At 38.8% G+C, this 18,643-nt stretch overlaps 1 protein-coding gene across 1 annotated transcript; it reads right to left on the bottom strand.

The window, feature by feature from the left end:
• SPCS2 (signal peptidase complex subunit 2) lies at positions 1–17,292 on the bottom strand. The gene is made up of 5 exons (XM_054576270.1): positions 17,154–17,292; positions 10,070–10,153; positions 9,340–9,499; positions 7,012–7,147; positions 1–738 (listed from the first exon to the last, which is right to left on the bottom strand). Exons 1-5 carry the CDS (start codon positions 17,265–17,267, stop codon positions 552–554), a joined length of 681 nt encoding a protein of 226 aa, XP_054432245.1. The 5' UTR covers positions 17,268–17,292; the 3' UTR covers positions 1–551.
• Between the last annotated feature and the right edge of the window lie 1,351 nt (positions 17,293–18,643).

Genomic DNA, 18,643 nt, shown 5'->3' with positions numbered 1-18,643 from the left:
TGTTATTGGCTTCTTTAATTGGTTAAGAGCACACAAAATGTAACAGGCAGAAGGTCTGTTTTAAACAAATGAAAAAGCTATTTTTTCCCAATTCATCCCAAGTTAGATAAATGCACACCATAAAAAAAATGGTGTGTGAGGATGTACACAAGAAATTGTATCCTGAATTAAGGGAAATAACTATTAAACAGGAATTAACACAATAAAATCAGCAACAGATTAGCAATTTTAAAAAGGGAGTCTTCTATTGCTGCATGGCACAAAGCTATAGTATACTGCTAGACAGGAAGGAGAAAGTCTGTTTGGTTTTTAGCAAAAATGTTTTTCCAGAAAAGCAAATCAGAACAATGTAATTAACAGACCAAGGAGGCTACAGCTAGATACCAGAGCTACAATTTTTCATATCTCAGATAAAACCCTAATTATCCAGAATGGACTAAGTTTCAGGACAAAACAAGAACATTTAACACTTCTTACTTTTCTCTGCTTCTTTCCCCCTCAACCCTTGATTTCGCATGATGCTTCAAAAAGATGGCTGTTTTTAGAATTGGCTATTTTATTTTTTTTTCTGTGGCAAGACTGTCATGGAGCCTGGATATTTCAGGCTCATAGGCATCCATGACCAGTGTCCCGCTGTGGTCAAAAAACTTAGCAATGGACTTTGTGAACTCAGCTTCTCGCTGCTGCTTTGTTCTTCCACTGATGAAGGTCAGCTTCAGAGTGTATTTGTCATCAAACCTAAGCGAAGATAATAAATAAAAAAACAAACACAGAGATTCGACCAGTAACGGTAGAGCACCAAGTATTGTCAAAGAATAGGGTTAAGAGGCCTACACAAAGATTTATTCTCTTTAAAAAGGAAGAAATCTAACTACCTTCAAGATACACAAATTCTAGCTTATAGGTGTTCCCATGTCTTCCCCGATTTAATTGCTGTGTACCTTCTTTACCTTGTTGTAGACTGTTATGCCATGTGGACCATCTTCTCTCAACTCTGGACTTTACACTTGTTATGCTAGAAGAGTTTTCCTAATATACACCTCTCTCCAACCTCACTGACTGGTTCGCATTTGTTAATACCAGGGCATAAACTTCTTTGGGAAAGCTTTCCTAACTGGACCAGATTTCTCTTCTTTGTCTTCCATGGCACCATCAATCAGCAGACAAATATTGAGTGTCTACCATGTGCCAGGTTTAATGACAGGCTCCCATGCTACCAATGAAATTACCTATTGAAATAATGTTTATGTATTTGTATGCTTCACTGGACTCAGAAATTCTCTGAGGGCAAGAATTCTGTCTTAGTCTATTCTTAGCTTGGTATTTGGTGGACAATCACATTTTAATAAATAAATGAAGAACCCTTGTTTCGACACGTGTTCCCCAATTCCAGGCTGCTCTGTCCTTAATAACCTGTAGCCAATCTAGCTCCAGGTTCTACCTTGATCCCAGACTAGGTCTTTTACTCCATGAACTCCAGAGATTCCTTAGCTTCTCCTTAAGGTATCTGAAACGCCTTTACTATCTCCAGCCATTCAAGAAGGTACAGGGGTATCCAACCCACGGCCCTCATGTGGCCCAGGATGTCTATGAATGCGGCCCAAGACAAAATAAATTTACTTAAAATCTTTTTTTGCTCATCAGTTTTCATTAATGTTTGTGTATTTAATGTGTGGCCCAAGACAATTCTTCTTTCCAATATGGCCCAGAGATGCCAAAGTGTTGAACACCTCTGTACATCAGCCTCTGGAAGGCTGACAGTTCTCCCCAATCCACACGTGTTTCTGCCTTCATTTAATTAGGGCATATTCAGTGGCTTGTCAGGCTGGTATTACCTTTAGAGGAAGCAGTTGCTTGATCTGTTTCTACATATTTAAAATAAGAAAACTACCACCTACTTTTCAGGATTACCGTAATAGTTAAAACAGTGCCTATCATTAATCAGTGAAATAAATCATACCTTAATAATCTGTCATCTAGCCAGATATTCCCAACCTGAGTAGACAGGAAATGAAGGTCCTTGAACAATTTTCAACACCTCATAAACTTTTCTCAAGCTCTGACCAACTGCTCCTAATTGATATATCACAGTAATATTTGGATTTGGGGCCCAGTTCCATTGATAGCTCAATGGCTTTGACAGTAGAACATGATCTGGCGAGTTGTAATTTAATGCATTTTAGAAAGCTAATCATTAATTCAAGAAATATTTTATTCAGCCTCAAATACGTATGTCAGGCAGTTTCAGATGCTAAAGATATACAGCAGTGAGCATAATACAAATCTCTGCCTTTGGGGACTTTCAGTGTGTATAAGGAAATCAACAATAAAATTTTAAAAATACAATGTTTCTTTTAAATATGGTAGGTAGGAGAGGCTTCACCAAGCTGATGTTTGGGCAGAGCCCTAAAGAAGGTAAGAGAACAAACTACCTGAAAAAAGAATATTTCAGGCAGAAGAATAGCAAATGCAGTGGTCCTGAGGTAAGAACATGCTTCAAATGTGTGAAGAACAGAAAAGAGACCAACGAGAAAAGAACATAATGGAGTGGGAGAGGCTAAAAGGCACAGGATGTCTCCGCACATGGGGGAGTACAAAGAATAGTAAGTGTGGATTTCGAAGCTGTGCTTAAGATTTTAGTTTTTTCTCGAGAGGGGGTTTTGAGCAGAGGGTTGAGTTGATTTGTCTTAAGTTTTAAAAGGATCACTCAGACTCTGACCAGTGTGGCTCAGTTGGATGGGTGTCATCCCACAAAGTGAAAGGTCGCCGGTTGTTTCCAGGTCAGGTACCTGGCTGGGGCATGTATGAGAGGCAACCAATCAGCATTTCTCACATTGATGTTTCTCTCTCTCTCTCTCTCTCTCTCTCTTTCTCCCCTCTTTCCCTCTAAAAACAAGTAAATAAAATTTAAAAAAAGAAAGGAAGGAAGGAAGGAAAGGATCACTCTACTTGATGCACTGGGAATAGACTGGACAGGGAGACCAGCTGCAGAGGTCCATTAGGACATTATTACAGTAGCCTAACTGAGAGCTGATGGTAGCAGTGGAGATGGGTAAGTGGCATACTGACTATATTTCAGAAGGTAGAGTTGACAGGAACTGTTGGAAGAAATGAGAGAGGAGTAAAAATTATTCCTGAATTCTGGCCTAAGTAATTAGAAGGATGGAATTGCCAACCAGTTATTGAGATGGGAAAAGCAAGTTTAAATGAGGGATAGAAGAGTTATGTTTTGGATGTGTCAATTTTGAGATGCTCATTAGGATCCAATGTCAAATAGAAAGCTGGGATACGTTTGGAGCTTGTAGTAGAGATCTAGGACGAAAATTCTGATTTAAAGATCTTCATCATATACTTGGTATTTGAAATCTTGAAAGTCTAGCAATATTATACCTAATGAGTGAATAAAGAGAAGAGCTGCTAGGAATAAGCACTGGTCACATTTCAAATTTAGAGAAAGGGAATAATGAAAAATTACAAGAGAGACTAAGGAAAGACATTAGAGTAAGAAGAAAATTAGAAGATTATGGTATCCTAGAAGCCTAATTTAAAAAAAAAAAGAGAAGTGTAACAAGGAGAGTAATCCACTGTGTCAAATGCTGATAGGTCAAGTACAATGAGGAAAGAAAAGTGACGACAACAACAGATCAGGAGACCATGGGAGAAGAAGAAAAAGTGGGCAGAGAAATGAAGACAATGTGTGAGGAGAATAAGGGGAAAGAAAACTTTTTTTTTTAGTTGGGAGAAATTACAGCTTGTTTATATGCCAGAAAGAACAGTTCAGCAGAAGAAAAAACATCAAGTAAATGAGAAGAGGTAAGAATCTAGTGGATACTGACGGGATTATACCCTAAGAATCCCAAAACACCAATTCAAAAGAACAAATGCACCCATGTTGATAGCAGTGCAATTTACAGTAGCCAAGTGCCGGAAACAGCCTAAGTGCCCATCAGTGAGTGGATCAAAAAACTGTGGAACATTTATACAAAGGAATACTACACAGCAGAAAGAAAGAACTCCTACCCTTCGCGACAGCATGGATGGAACTGGAGATTATTTTGCTACGTGAAATAACTCAGTAGATGGATGATGAAAAATACCATGTGATCTTACTTATAAGAGGAATCTAATGAACAAAATAAACTAATGAGCAAAATAGAACCAGAGATATGAAAACATGGAACAGACGGACAGAGGAAGGAAGGGGAAGGGACTAGTCAAAGAACATATATGAATGGCCCATGGACATGGATAACAGTGTGGGGATTGACTGAGAGCTGGGGGTGGGGCAGGCTAGGAGGAGGAGAGTAAAGTGGGAAAACTGGGACAACTGCAATAGAATAACAATAAAAATAAAAGTTTCATCTGAAAAAAAAAATCTAGTGGACAAATGGAGAGGAGGTTTCAGATAGGAATTTAGAAAGGCAGAATATGATGAGCAGGTAATGACACAAGACTGCTGGTTATTTCAATCTTCTCATGAATAAAAGAAGCTGAGAGTAAAAGCGCAGGAGGAGGAGAGAAGGTTTGAAGATAGAGAAAAAGGTATGGAAGAGCCTCTAAGGATGTCCAACCTGCGGGCCACGGGCCACATGCAGCCTACGATGGCTGTGAATGCAGCCCAACACAAAATCATTAATTTACTTAAAACACTGAGATTTTTTTCTGTGATTACACATCACAATGTATTTAACATGTGGCCCAAGACAACTCTTCCTCCAGTGTGACGCAGAAACACCACAGGGGTGGACCCCTGAGACATGAGAGAGTAACTAGGTGACAGAAATGACGTGGAATCTAAACTAGGTAAGGAGAAAGTGAGGGGAAGGAGGACAGTGAAAAGGTGGTAGGCATGGGGCTGAAGAACTCTTAGGACAAAAGATCTGCAAGGAGATAAACCAGAAAAATTGGAAGCAGAAAAATAGGAAGCAGCAGAGAATGAGATACTTAAAACTGAAATTACTGAAGGTAATTAGTTGTCAGTAACAGCAAAGTCTAGTGTATGCCCAGGGAAATAAGTGCTTAAGACTTGTAGGAAAAAAGATAATAAAAAAGGAGGAAAACTGAGGGGCCAGAGTACTGGAATAATCACCTACTAGGATACTGAATCACGAACACTTCTGGAAAGAGCTATGTTACAGAGAGTGCCAATGAACCAGGAGCTTCCTTCAAGGAGAGGGAAGTGGGTCTATATTTAACTGCAATCAGAAAGAACAGAGGTGACATATTTCTTCTCCACAGGCACCAACAATTGGCAGCTGGTAAAAATCAGTGGGGAATATGGAAAAATCAGAGCCCTCATACACTGCTGGTGGGGATTTAAAATGGTCCAGCTGTTTGGAAAACAATCTGGCAGTTCCTCAAGCAATTTAAAAAGAGTTACCATTATGACCCAGCAATTCTTCTCCTAGATATATTTCCTAAAAAATGAAAATATATGTCCACATAAAAACTTCACACAAATGTTTAGAGCCACATTATTTGTAATAGCCAAAAGGTGGAAACAACTCAAATGTCCACCAGCTAATAAATGGATAAGCACAATGTGGTATATACATGCAGTGGAACATTATTCAGCATAAAAATAAATAAAATATTGATACATGATACACCATGGATAAACCTTGAAAACATCTGGCTAAGTGAAAGAAGCCTGTCACAAAAAAATCACGTATTATATGATTCGTTCATATGAAATATCTAAAACACGAAAATCTACAGTGACAGAAAGTAGATCAGTGGTTACTTAAGGTTGTGGGGAATGGAGGGATAGGGAGATGATAGCTAAAGGGTATAGGCTTTATTTTTGAGGTGATGAAAATGTTCTAAAATCGAATGTAGTGATATTTGTAAATACACTAGCAACCACTGAACTGTACACTTTAAATGGGTAAACTGAATGGTATGTGAATTATATTTCAATAAAGCTATTTTAAAAAACATATCAGAATGAAAATAATGAAATCAAGATGTTGTTAGGGTCTAGAATTCTGCAAGTCTACTTCAGTGGCCTGGCACAGGGTGTAGATTTAGGATGGCTAATGCCAAAAGAGCAGTTAGGAATCCTGCCAGGAGATAAGAACTCAGCCGCAACATCGGAATGAAGGGCTGCTCCTCCCCATAGGCATCTCTGCAAGTTGGTGATGAGATGCTTTTTGGCATTGATGCTATACTCACCTTCATATTTGTGAATAATTGTACTTATAATTTGAGAGCCTACTATATGCTAGAAACTGCACCATGTGTTTGAATACCTACAGAATTCACTTTTGAGTTGTATGACCCTGGAAGAATGAAATGAACCATGTGGGCCTGTGTTCTTGTTTATAAAATGAGTTGTTCTAAAGTTTATATAAGATCATGCACTTAGCACAATATCCACTATATGCTCAGTAAAGTTTGCTATTATTATAACTAGTCTTCCATCTTCCCAACAACTCTACAAGTTATTTTTGACTCTGCTAAAGCTGGAAAGAGAGGAGTTGGAATTTGAACCTTTTTCTGGATACCTAGAAAAACTTTGCTCAGTTGTCAGTTGGGCAAAGTGGTAGTCCATGCTGGTCAGAAACGGACTGAACTGTCCTTCTCTGAGTTGCCTGGTCCATTGCTTCAGAGATTCCTGACTGCACAGAGTACACCCAGGATCATAGAAGAAATGGCAGCTAATGGGGTTCTTCCAAGATAACTGACTTCACACCTTTGGCGTTTATAATTCTGCACTCTAATTGACTCAGTTAATTAGCCACAAGGGAAAAGAGAATCATTCTTCTTTCTTCCACCAAAGTACCTTCTCCTAGAGTTTATCTTCAGAGCATATCTGTGATAATGCAAGCTCAGAACTGCAATGCTCAGAAAAATTTTCTAGATTATTCATACCCCTTTCTTCACTTTACATGACTACTACTATGATCGGCATACAACAGGCCTATTAATAGTCTGTCTGTTGCTGATAATGACTCAACACCCCAAAAAAAGCCAACACCAGGATTTAAGAATCTGTGAGGACAGTCATACCTTTTGAGGCTGGAGGACAGTTGCCAAATATCATCAGGATCCATTCCTGTAGGATCTTTCCTGTGAGCCACGAGAAAGATGCTCTTCTCTTTATATGAGGTATAAATGGTCAGGATCCCCATCATCACAAAATAGGTTCAAATAAAGTTAAGGGGAAAATGCATAAACATATACACCAAAGAGAACTAACACAAATTGACAAACAAGGGCTACCAAAACTAATTAAAAAAAAAAATTCTGTCTTGCTACAAAAACATTGAAAATTTAGCTATCTCATTTTTATCCTTATGTTTATGTACCAAGAGAAGCAAGTTAGAATACTTCAAAGGGAAATATTTCAAAAGGGAAGAAAGAAAAAGGGTACAGGGCGTAAACCAGCTCTCATTTTTTCTGTTCAAGGATAACATGTACAGGCTTGTCAAAACTTATGCTTATTCCTCTATGAAATACAAAACTAATAATCACAGTGGACTTGACCAAGCTCAACAAATTTCAAGGGTCATTGAAAGAGAAAATAAGTGACTTCAGATTACAGTTTACTATAAGAACAATTACTTCCTATATGCATATAGCTTATTATTATATTCAGTTTTTGATAGTGTTAACTTAACATTTTGACAGTGTTAACTACTATGCACCAGAAATTGGTGTAAGAACTTTTCATACATTGTGTAATTTAAATTTTATGACAATTTGAGGCAGGAAAGTATAGTGCAAAGTATATGGGCTTTGGAGTGAGGCAGCCTTATATTTGAATTCTAGCTTTTAACCAATGTAACCTTGATACATTACTACCTTCCCCAAGGCTTAACTGTCACCTCTAAAATGGGGATAATACTGACTTTTTATTTTTAAGTGTCTAGCACACAGAAGACATTTATAAAAGTAGTCATTACTATTATATATTAAACTGACATGATTATAAAAATGGCAAGATCTTACTTTGTTTTAGACAAATTTAACCAAACAATTAAAATTCCATCAAAGTAATTAGTTCTCTCAGGAGGCCAGATTTTATAATGTTATTCTCATACTTCCAATCTCTTTGGAACTACTTTGGAAACTGTCTCCAGAACCTATGACATATTCTTTTCAACTGCCTTAATAGTGAAAAATTTCATAATAGGATAATGTGTAGATGCCAAGTCTAGGAACTATGATTTGAAATCAATGTGGATAATATCATTTTTGGTCAGGACCTGCTTTATTAAATGGCTTGCTAAATGCCATTTAGAAATTTTTGAAGAAAAATTCCCAAAATGGAGATTTTAGAAATATTTTAGGTTGTGGCAATATTGTTAAGAAGAGTAAACTGCCTACCAAAATGATTAGTTTTAAACAATTATTACACTAATGGCACATAGCAGGCACTCAATAACACAATGTGGCTATTAAGAATGAGGCAGACCTATATACTCTAGTATGGAAAGACATCAACACATTTAAGTTAAAAAGAAAAGAACAGTATGTACAGACTGACTTGGGAGGAAGGGGTGAGAACTGCAAGAAAACTGTTATTATGAATATGTGTTACTTTTGTAATAATAGTAATAGTGTAATAAAAGTTCGTAATATTCAGCCTTTTGAGAAATAATCAAGCTGGGTAGGTAACAAACATGATTCTACATTTATCACAAAAAAGACAAGAGAAAGAAAACATTTCAGAACCAATTACATAGCAAACACATTATATAGTATCTTATTTAATCTTTATAATAATTCTGAGTATATATTACCCATATTTATAAATGCACAGCATACAATCTCAAAAAAGTTAAGCTCTTATTAGCACAAGATCACAAAACATCTTGGATCTCAAACCCAGGTTTTCCTAGCTCCAGAATAGGTTCTTTCGTCCACTGTTACACAAGCCACACCTATAAGTCATGCTCAGTAGTAACCCCCAGTCCAGCCCCTCAGCTTCGAGGAAACCTGACACTGATATGAACCTCCGAAATCTGATCTTTTCCTAATATCCTGGAATAAGCGGCTTGAAGCAACCTGGTCTAATGGGAGAAGTTTCGGACTAGAAATAAGAAGAGCTGAGTCGTCACTAGTACTGTGTTTTGCTATCAGGTGCTCACACTTGGATTATAATAACCTCTATGTTAATAACTAAATAGAATTAAAGATAAAAATAACCATATTAAATTTAAAAAATCAATGATAATTACGTAAATTTTCAGATTCCCACAGCTGATAATGTAAAATTTTAACATTAGCAGGCCCTCAAATCAAAGTTTGTTTTTTATAGGGAGCAAGGACATTATCAGTAGAGATTTTAAGAGAGTCACTAGAAAACAAACCTGAGTACAAATAAAGGATATGAGATGACGCACAAAGCCAAAACAGGCTTGGACTCTGGAAAGGGATGCATATAATCCCAAATCAAAGCTACTATGGCAAAGAAACAGGAGATGGTACAGATGGTGAGGCGACCGTCAATTAGACCAAAATTCTCCACATACTTGTACTTTTCCAGAAGTACCTAGTAAGAAGAACAAGTAATCAAGCTAACAGGACTGCTTTCTTCCTAGAACCTGCTTTTATTTTTAATTTCCATGATAAAAGCTACATTAGAATCATATAAGTTACCAAGTATTTCTCTCTAATCAGAATTTTACCACTCCAAGCAAAAAGATTCAAGCTGTTTACAATGGATCCCAGGGACAAAGTTCATCAACTTCTCATATATTTTTTTAATCCCTAGGATGAAGCTAAAATTTTCTTTTCCCTTTTTAAATGGAGAGATGATCAGTTATGAATAAATGTCTTATATTTCCTCAACCTTCTTTACTCTTGGCTAATTAACCTCAAAAACAATAGATTAACAACTTTCTGAAATTGAAACGTTAGAGAATTTGAGGACTTACTTGGGGTAGCTAAGATTTATATTTTAACACATTCTCCTCTACATACACTGTAGATTGAGAAGCTGTTTTCTGGCTCAATTACTAAGATTGAAAACTAAGGTCATTCCAAGTGACAGAAGGAAAAGATTCTGCAAGTGAACCATCAGCTGTACACATGCTAACAGACCTCCACCTCAAGAAAGTACCTTTTTGGCAGAATCGTCCAAAGAATTTTTCACAGCTGATCCATCCCATTTGTCAATTTTTACAGGCTTATCATCAATCTTCCACTGTAAAACAAATAGAAGAGTTGTACATCAAGAGATATGGTATCTTACTGAAAGTAAAATGAACTACATCTCCTTGAGAACATCGTTAAGTATAGGTATCATTTACTCTTTGTCTTCTGATGTTGGACAGCTAAAAGACAAAACACTTAGAAATGAAGGTGAAGGAGATGAGGGTCACTAGAATCAGGTGGTACGCATGATGTTACCAGTGTCTGTGCTGAGATGTCAAAATCTACAAGCCCAAAACCAGAACACTTACATGGGCTATGGTGTCTACAGTGTGAACTCACATACCCCATCCCTGTCTACCCAAATATGAGTATAGAAAAGATCTCCACTTGGTCATCCTTTCATTCTGTGACAACAAAACTCGGAAAATATGTATCTATGGACTTTCAGACAGTAACAGAATGAGGAAGTTCTCCATTAATATATCTTTGTCAGTTAACACCTTTTATGTTTTACCAGCATGTCTTAACTATAGGAAAATCCAGTGTAGTCTGTTGGAAAAAACATTTTGAATTAAAAACCAAGTTATACCACATATGACTTTCAGACAAACCCCGCTGCAATTTCCTTTACCTACAGAGGTTGAGAAAGGTTACCAAATATTGTGCTACTTAAAGGGAAGTGATTCTCTTACACACTGGTGGCAGAAATTCAAAACAGTACACCACCTCTGGAAGACAATTTAACACCTTGGATTCAACTCCCCACTTCTGGGAATATTTCTGTACCTGCACAGACATGAAATAATATACAAGGCTATAAAGCAGCATTGTTTATAACAGTAATTATTAGGTATTTATCATATAGACATCTCACTGGAGATGGCAAGTAGGCAGTTGGACATGTAAGTCTGAGTCTAGGTTATACATATAAATGTGGAAGTCATTAACTTATAGATGATATTTAAGCCATGACACTGGGTATCTCTTTGGGATGAGTGTAGATAAGAGGAGAGGGCCAGAGGCTTACCAACATTTACAGGTCAGGGAGAAGACAAAAAACATGCAAACAAAAAGAGAAAGGGAGAGGGAGAGGGACAGAGACACTCGAACCAATGGAGGAAAGAAACCAGGGACAAGTAGTGTTCTTGAAGCCACATAAAGGAAATACTTCAAGAAAGAAGTGATCAGTGAGTCAAATACTACTGAAAGATCAAGTAATATGAAAAACTACTATTGAGATTTGACAAGAGGGGGGTCGTGGCACAGAAATGGTACAGGCAACAGTAAAAAAAAAGGGACCCATAGATGCAGCTTATTAACTTCTGTGGTATCACTGAGTTCCATAATGGTGAATAAGCAGTTAATAATAATATTAATAATTTGAAGCTTCAAAGGTTACTCCATAAACATTGTTAAGATTTTCAAAAAGTTTAAATTAAAATACAATTCACATACTATAAAACTCACCATTTTAAAATGTACAATTCAGCAGTTTTTCAATTATACCCACAAGGTTGTGCAACCATCACCACTATCTAATTCCAGAATACGTTCATCACCCTACAAAGAAACCTCACATCCATAAGCAGCCACTCCCCTCCGTCGCCCTCCAGCTCTGGCAACCATTAATCTACTTTTTGTCTGAATGGATTGGCCTATTCTGGACATTTTTGTATATTAAATGGAATTATACAATATGCTGCCTTTTGTGACTGACTTCTCTTACTGAACCTGTTTTAAAGGTTCATCCATTTTGTCACATGTATCAGTACTTCATTCCTTTCTACACCCAAATGTTCCCTGCATGGATATACATTTTGTTTACCCATACATCTATTGATGAATACTTGAGTTGTGTCCACCTTTTGGCTACTGTGAATAATGCTGCTTTAATCATTTGTGTACACGTTTTTGTGCAGATAGACCTTTTCAATTCTCATGCCTTTAGACCTAGAACTGGAATATGCCAAGTCATGTGGTAACTACGCTTAACTTTCTGAGGAACTGTTTTCCAAAGTGGCTGCCTCACTTCACATTCCCACCAGCAACGTAAGAAGGCTCCAGTTTCTCTACATCCTCACCAACACTTTTTTTTAATAGCCCTACTAGTGAGTGTAAAGTGGTATCTCATTGATTTGCATTTCTCTAATATGCTGAGGATCTTTTCATGTGCTTATTGCCTATCTATCTTCTAAGGAGAAATGTCTATTCACATCCTTTATTCTTTTTAAAGTTGGACTTTTTATTATTGAGTTACAAGATTCTTATATAGTCTAGACACTAGGTGCTTATAAGATATGATTTGCAAGTATTTTCTCTCATTCTGTAGCTTGTCTTTTCACTTTCTAGAAGGCGTCCTTTGACACAAAGATGTTTTTAATTTTAAAATAAAAAATAATGAAAAAAATTAGTTTTGAGATGCTATTAAAGGTTAGTTTGCAGCACAATGTTAAAAAGCCAGCCCCTTGTTTCTTTAAACACACAGACATATACTTACAGTAATGCCATAAAGCGGTTCACTGTCTTTGTCAGAGCTGGGTCAGGATACGGGCATACAACCCAGAAGTCTAAGATACAGATCACTGAGAGTAAAAGAGGATACATGACCCATCTACAGACACGTGGTTGGTAGGTGACAAAGCCAAGGCTTAAGCCTAAATCTTCCAATCACAAAACAGGTGTTCTTTCCACTGTCACATTAGCTAGAACATGGCCTGCTCCAGAATGAGAGGCAATGCACTAAGTAAGGTAAGAAAACTGGATTAAGAACTGGGGAAGCCAGGTTCTGGATTGTTAACTGACTGTGTGGTCTTGGGCAAATTGCTTCATCTTCCCATCTCCAACTGTGTCCATGTCTACAAAATGAGGAGGCTGGGAGAGATGAGCTTCAAGGTCTCCCCGCCCCCCCCGCCCCGCCCAAGTTCTTTTCATTATAAGCATTTTAAAGAAACAACCATTGATTAATCAGAATAGTTTAAAAAAAAAACAAACTTAAAATGTTAGAACCAGAGAGATTTAAAAAGTCATCTAGGACAGTAATTCACAACCCAGAAATAACTATTAAAATGTAGAGGAAATAAATAAAAACATACACTTGTCTAGGCCCCACCTTCAGAGAATCCAATGCAGGTCTGGGATGAGGTCCCAAAAGCTGTTTGTTTGTTTGTTTGTTTGTTTATTTTTTTAGAGAGAGAGGAAGGGAGGGAGAAAGAGAGGGACAAACATCAGTGTGTAAGAGATACATCAATTGATTGCCTCCTACACACCCCCAAATGGGGACCTGGCCCACAACCCAAGCATGTGCCCTGACTGGGAATCAAACCAGTGACCTTTCAATTTGCAGATCAGCACTCAATCCACTGAGCCACACCAACCAGGGCCAAAAGTTTGTATTTCTAACTAGAACCCCAAGGGGGTCTGATGTAGACAGTCTGAATATTATGTTATGAAAAATACTTATCTAAGGAAGCTGAAGCCCAGAATAGCCACTAGTTAGCAATAGTTATATGTATTTGTTGAGTACTTACTATGTGCCAGACACCTCCACCTTTTAAAGCAAACACTATAATTACAGCCATTTTACAGATAATGAAACTGAGAAACAAAATTTACAAACTTGTTCAAGAACATACACCTGTTAAGTGGCAGAGACAGGATCCAAAGTCAGAGAGATCGCCTGGCTCCAGAGCCTATGCTCTTAACTAAGATATAAAAGCTGGCCTTTTAAGATTAAGCTGACAGTCCAGCCAGGAGACAGAAATCCAGCTATGAAGTTAAAAGAATCTGGATATAGCTTCTAGAAAGTATGGCTTAATACCATATTTTAATAGTCAAAACAAATCCAGTCAGGAGACAGAGTTTGGTAATAGGTTAAGAGGATTTGGGTATAGTTTCTGGAAAGAATGAGTTAATACAACACATTAATTTTAATAGCCAAAACAAATTAAGCAAGCAATTTTTCTTTATAGCCTGCTATGTAGAACAAAATGCTTTGATGTATTTGAGCAAAGTAATTTACTGCAATGACCTAAGTTATTCTGTGATGAAATTCAGAAGAATATATTTGCATACCTATTTTTAAGATCAGGAAACTAGAATTGCTTTGTTCTTAAAGTCAGTTTCATAAGAACAGAAATTCACATCCACTTAAGGAAAGCTATAAGCACACTTGCATTCTTTATTACATTTGTTTATGGCTAGTGAATACAGCTGCAGGAAATAAAATAAAAACGCTCCAAAAAATCTAGACAAATCAAATTAAAGACCTGTAAAGTAACAGCCTTTCATTCCCACAGAGAGAAAGCTTCTCAATTCATTCAGATCCTGGTCCACTGAGAATAACATTTTCCCCCCATATTCCCTTCCGCAGTAGCCTCAGTTTTCACAGAACTAGAAGCACCAACTTCTAAGGCTGTTCCTGAAGACTGAGTTTTTCTCCACTTAATAAAATACTGCAAGTACTTATTCCAGAACCTCTCATGGGAAACAGGACAAATACAAATTGGTATAAGAAAACAGTATGTCACATTAAGTGACAGCTTAATTCCCATGTGCCACAAATGCTAGAGAATTCAGAGGGGGAACAACTCAATGTAAGGCAGAAATAAAATTTTCTAAGAGAAGGTACCTAAACAGCTCTTGACTTATTTCTATCTTACTTCTTGGTTAATTCTGTCAAGTGCTTTTTTGTGAAGCCTTTTTATCTATTTCTGCTATTCAAGTTAGAAGTTCTCATCACCTTGTCATTCTATTTTTATAGCCCTTTACCAACAACATTTACCAATATTATACAACTTAATATTTACAACGAGCCTGCAATACGTATATGACCATCCATGATATTTACTTAAGAAAAGCTGAGTTCAGTAATACTAAGCAGACTATCCAAGACCATATAGCTTTTAACACACTGCACTAGAACTCAAACTTGTCTTTCTTTTTGCATTAAACCCTACACACTAATATGGTATAAGGCGTTATTAGAAGGCTTTTAGTTTTTACCCCTCCAAACTATCTGAATAATTTTCAAAACCCTTCAACAGTTTCCTACTCCTACTTCAAGAAATCCATGCCCTCTCTTCAATCTTGTCACTATAGGTTTCCTAGAGAAACATCAGGCACCATCTGTGTATATTTGCTAAAGGACATTAACTAGTGTATGACTTCCCTCTCTCCCCCCCAAAGGTCCCAGCTCCACTCTCAGACAAGAAGTCGTTCCCTGAGGACCTTAGCCCCTTATCAATTATATCTCAGGGTTAATTTTCTCTCTCATTTGATCTTCTGTAAAAAACACACAACTGAACACACCAAATACTTCTACGTTTAACATTCTAGGTACCCCATGTCCTACACTCAGGAGCACTGAGTACTTTCTGACAGTAGGATTCCTGATTTATTCCTCTGTCATTGCACATTTGAATTAAGTAAGACACTGTAAGTTACAGAGATCATTAGTGCATGTCATTTCATTTGATTCTCCCCAAAGCCGTAACATTTCAGACGAAGAAAGGGAAGCTAAATGAGGTTAACTAAGTCTTCACAGTTTGAAAGTAGCAGAGCTACTTCAACACTCAAATCTTAGGATCCCCAAATCCAGGGGATCATTGTGTTCAATAACACAATGATGCCATACACTTTTCAGTAATCACTACCTTGGCAAAATGCATGCTTAACGTTTGAGGGTGATAAGCCAAAAATGGGAAGAATAAAAGCAGTTAACGGGATAGGATAAGCACAGGCTGGGAGGTGCTCACCCAGGAGGAAGATAGGATTTGTGTATGAAAATGGTGATCAATTCCCAACACTCTCACATGTCTTGGAACAATTTACCATTCCTACCCCCAGAACACATTCCTGTCCCTTAAAGAGAGTTGAAAGTGTGAGAACCATGTCATTCAAAACCAATGACACCCAAAAAGTGAAGCAAGAAAATTAGGACTCCTCAACGTGACCACATGTTCATTTCTTAAGCACATACCCTGTGTTAGGCATAGCGAAGTCTGAAAGCTGTTTTCGATTAAAGTGAAAACTCCTGATTATTTACTATATTAAAGACAGTATGCTTAACATTTTTCATCAAACTGGCCCAGGGCCCTACAATGAAAGAACTGGAAGGGACCTTGGGGCACGGTGATGCTACACAGATGAGGAAACAAGATATAGACAACAAACATATTTCGTGATCACTCAGGTAATTAGAGGCAGAACCAGTGCTAGGGCGCAGATCTCTATGTAAACGTTTCTTCCAAGATACTATGCAAGGACAAGAAGGGCCAACCCAGGAATAGAGGTTTCCTTTTTTCTTTTCTTTTAAACCCTTGTTGCTAGGGCCGCAATTTAAAATGTGTGTGTGTGTATACACATACACATATACATAGGAGGAGAGGGAAAGAGGCAAGCAGGAACAATCAGCAAACTCGTGAAGTCAATTCACCTAGGACACTTGGAGGCAGAAAGCAGGGGGAAATGAGCCGGACTGCAGGGGAGAGTGAAGATGACAGGAGAAAAAAAAATCTTGAAGGCTTCCTGTCAGCCCAACAGGGGAAATCAATACTCAAGAGTATTCGGAATATCGTGATAAAACGCCTAGAAACTTCGAAAAGAAAAAGGCTGAGGAACAGTTTGGAATCTGTAGCGCCACGCAAAAGTGCTGGGGAGTTTGGGGGCTACTGACTTCCAGCATCTGCTTTCATTCCTTCAGGCTTCAGTGTTCCCCTTCGGTAAAAGGTGCACATTCAACCGTACCCCAGCACCACCGAGGAAAGCGATGGCCGGATGAAAATGTGGGAATAATCAAGTTATCGCAAGAAGCTGTGGTGACCAGCAGGAAGGGCCAGGAACACTTCCGAGAATAAGACCTAAAGAGGAAAGAGACGGGGCTGAGGTGCGGAGAGAGCAGACTGCAAGCGCCCGTTAAGTTTCCCATGGTGGGCCAGATCAGTACTGCCTTAAGAAACCTATGAAGAAAAGGGGGGCGGGGATGGAAAGGTTGGATCGCTGCCTCTCGGGCCTCCGCTGGCCTCGACTGTCCCCAAGAACTGGCTCCTCACCTTATCCAACAAGCCGCTGCGGCCACTACCTGTCCCGCAGCTTGGGCCACTGCCAGACCCACTACTGCCTCCGCCACCACTTCTCCCGCCCTGTGCAGCTGCCGCCGCCGCCATCTTGTCTGCCTCTGCGTCTCCCTCCCACTCCTACTTGTCCGAAGCCGATTGGCTGAAGACCACGCCGTGACGTGCCGCGCGGAGTCCTGGCTGACGCGAGGTTGCCGGCAGGAGTGGCCGCGGGGCTTGCCGGGATTTGTAGTAGTCAGAAGCTCCGGCCGCCGGTTGCTATCCACACGGCTAGCGGCCGCGTCGCGGTTACTAAGGGGTGGAGAAGGTATTGGCAGGCGCCACTGTGGATCGGCTCCGGGATCCCCGTGAGCCTCGCAGGCGTGCATCCCGCCAGACCGGGACGTCGCCCCCGCGAACGCCTCGGAGGCGGAAGCGACGCCGCAGGCAGGTGCGGCTGGAAACTTGGTTTGTGTGAGGAATTAGAGTATCCTCCGCCCCAAACTTAGAATTTCCAAAGGGCCATCAGGAACTGGTTCTTCACCCTTTTCTAGCTCTGTTCCAGCCTTTAGCAGTTATTCTCTCTGGTGACTGCCATCTTAGCCGTTAGTAATGTTTTCGTGTTATGGAAAACTCATTCACTGAGTGACTACTGTCTGCCAGGCAGTGTTCTCTGTGCATTTATTTATTTTTTATGTACGTATGGTTGGTATGTAATATAATATTCGTTTCCGGCGTATAATATAGTGATTCGACATTTACATACCTTTCAGTGTGATCGCCACACTAAGTCTACGAATCATCTGTCACTGTGCAAACTTATCACAATATTATTGACTATATTTCCCTTTACCTTTTCATCTACCCCCTTTCTCCTTTCCCTCTGGCAGCCATCAGTTTGATCTCTATTTCTATGAGTTTGTTTTTGTTTTGTTTGTTTTATTTTTTAGGTTACACCTATAAGTGAAATACTGTATCTTTCTGTGACTTACTTTACTTAGCATAGTATCTTCTAGATCCATCCATGTTGTCGCAAATGGCAAAATTTCATTCTTTTTTATTTTTAATGTATTTTTTGAAATGCCAGATGGCAGAATTTTATGGTTTTATTAACCCAAATACTATGTGCACATAAGCTGTCTTCTATTCATTTTCTTCGTCGAGCAGCCTGGCTTTGAGATTGGTGACTCTGATGGGCTCCTGGGCTGCTCTTCCCACAATGGCTTTGTTGTTTTGAGTCTGCACAGTAAGATTTGTTGAACATCAGAAGCACTACAAGCTTCTTGACGTTGTGGACCAGTGACTTCCAATAGCCACTGGGAAGCATGTGCTTTGTTTTCTTGTTGCTCCCATAACCAATGCTGGGCCTCAAGATCCGGCCCTTAAATCTTTTGTGGGTCCTGTTGTCAAAGTCTCTGAGTTTTTGCCAGTTATGCTTAATTTTGACATAGCAGCCTGACTAGTGCCAGATGAACTTCTTGCTTCTC

This window comes from Pteronotus mesoamericanus, unplaced genomic scaffold (assembly GCF_021234165.1).
Source record: "Pteronotus mesoamericanus isolate MK-2021 breed Mesoamerican mustached bat unplaced genomic scaffold, CSHL_Meso_final contig_33, whole genome shotgun sequence".
Taxonomy (NCBI): Eukaryota; Metazoa; Chordata; class Mammalia; order Chiroptera; family Mormoopidae; genus Pteronotus; species Pteronotus mesoamericanus.
This window is presented reverse-complemented; position numbering and strand designations above follow the sequence as displayed.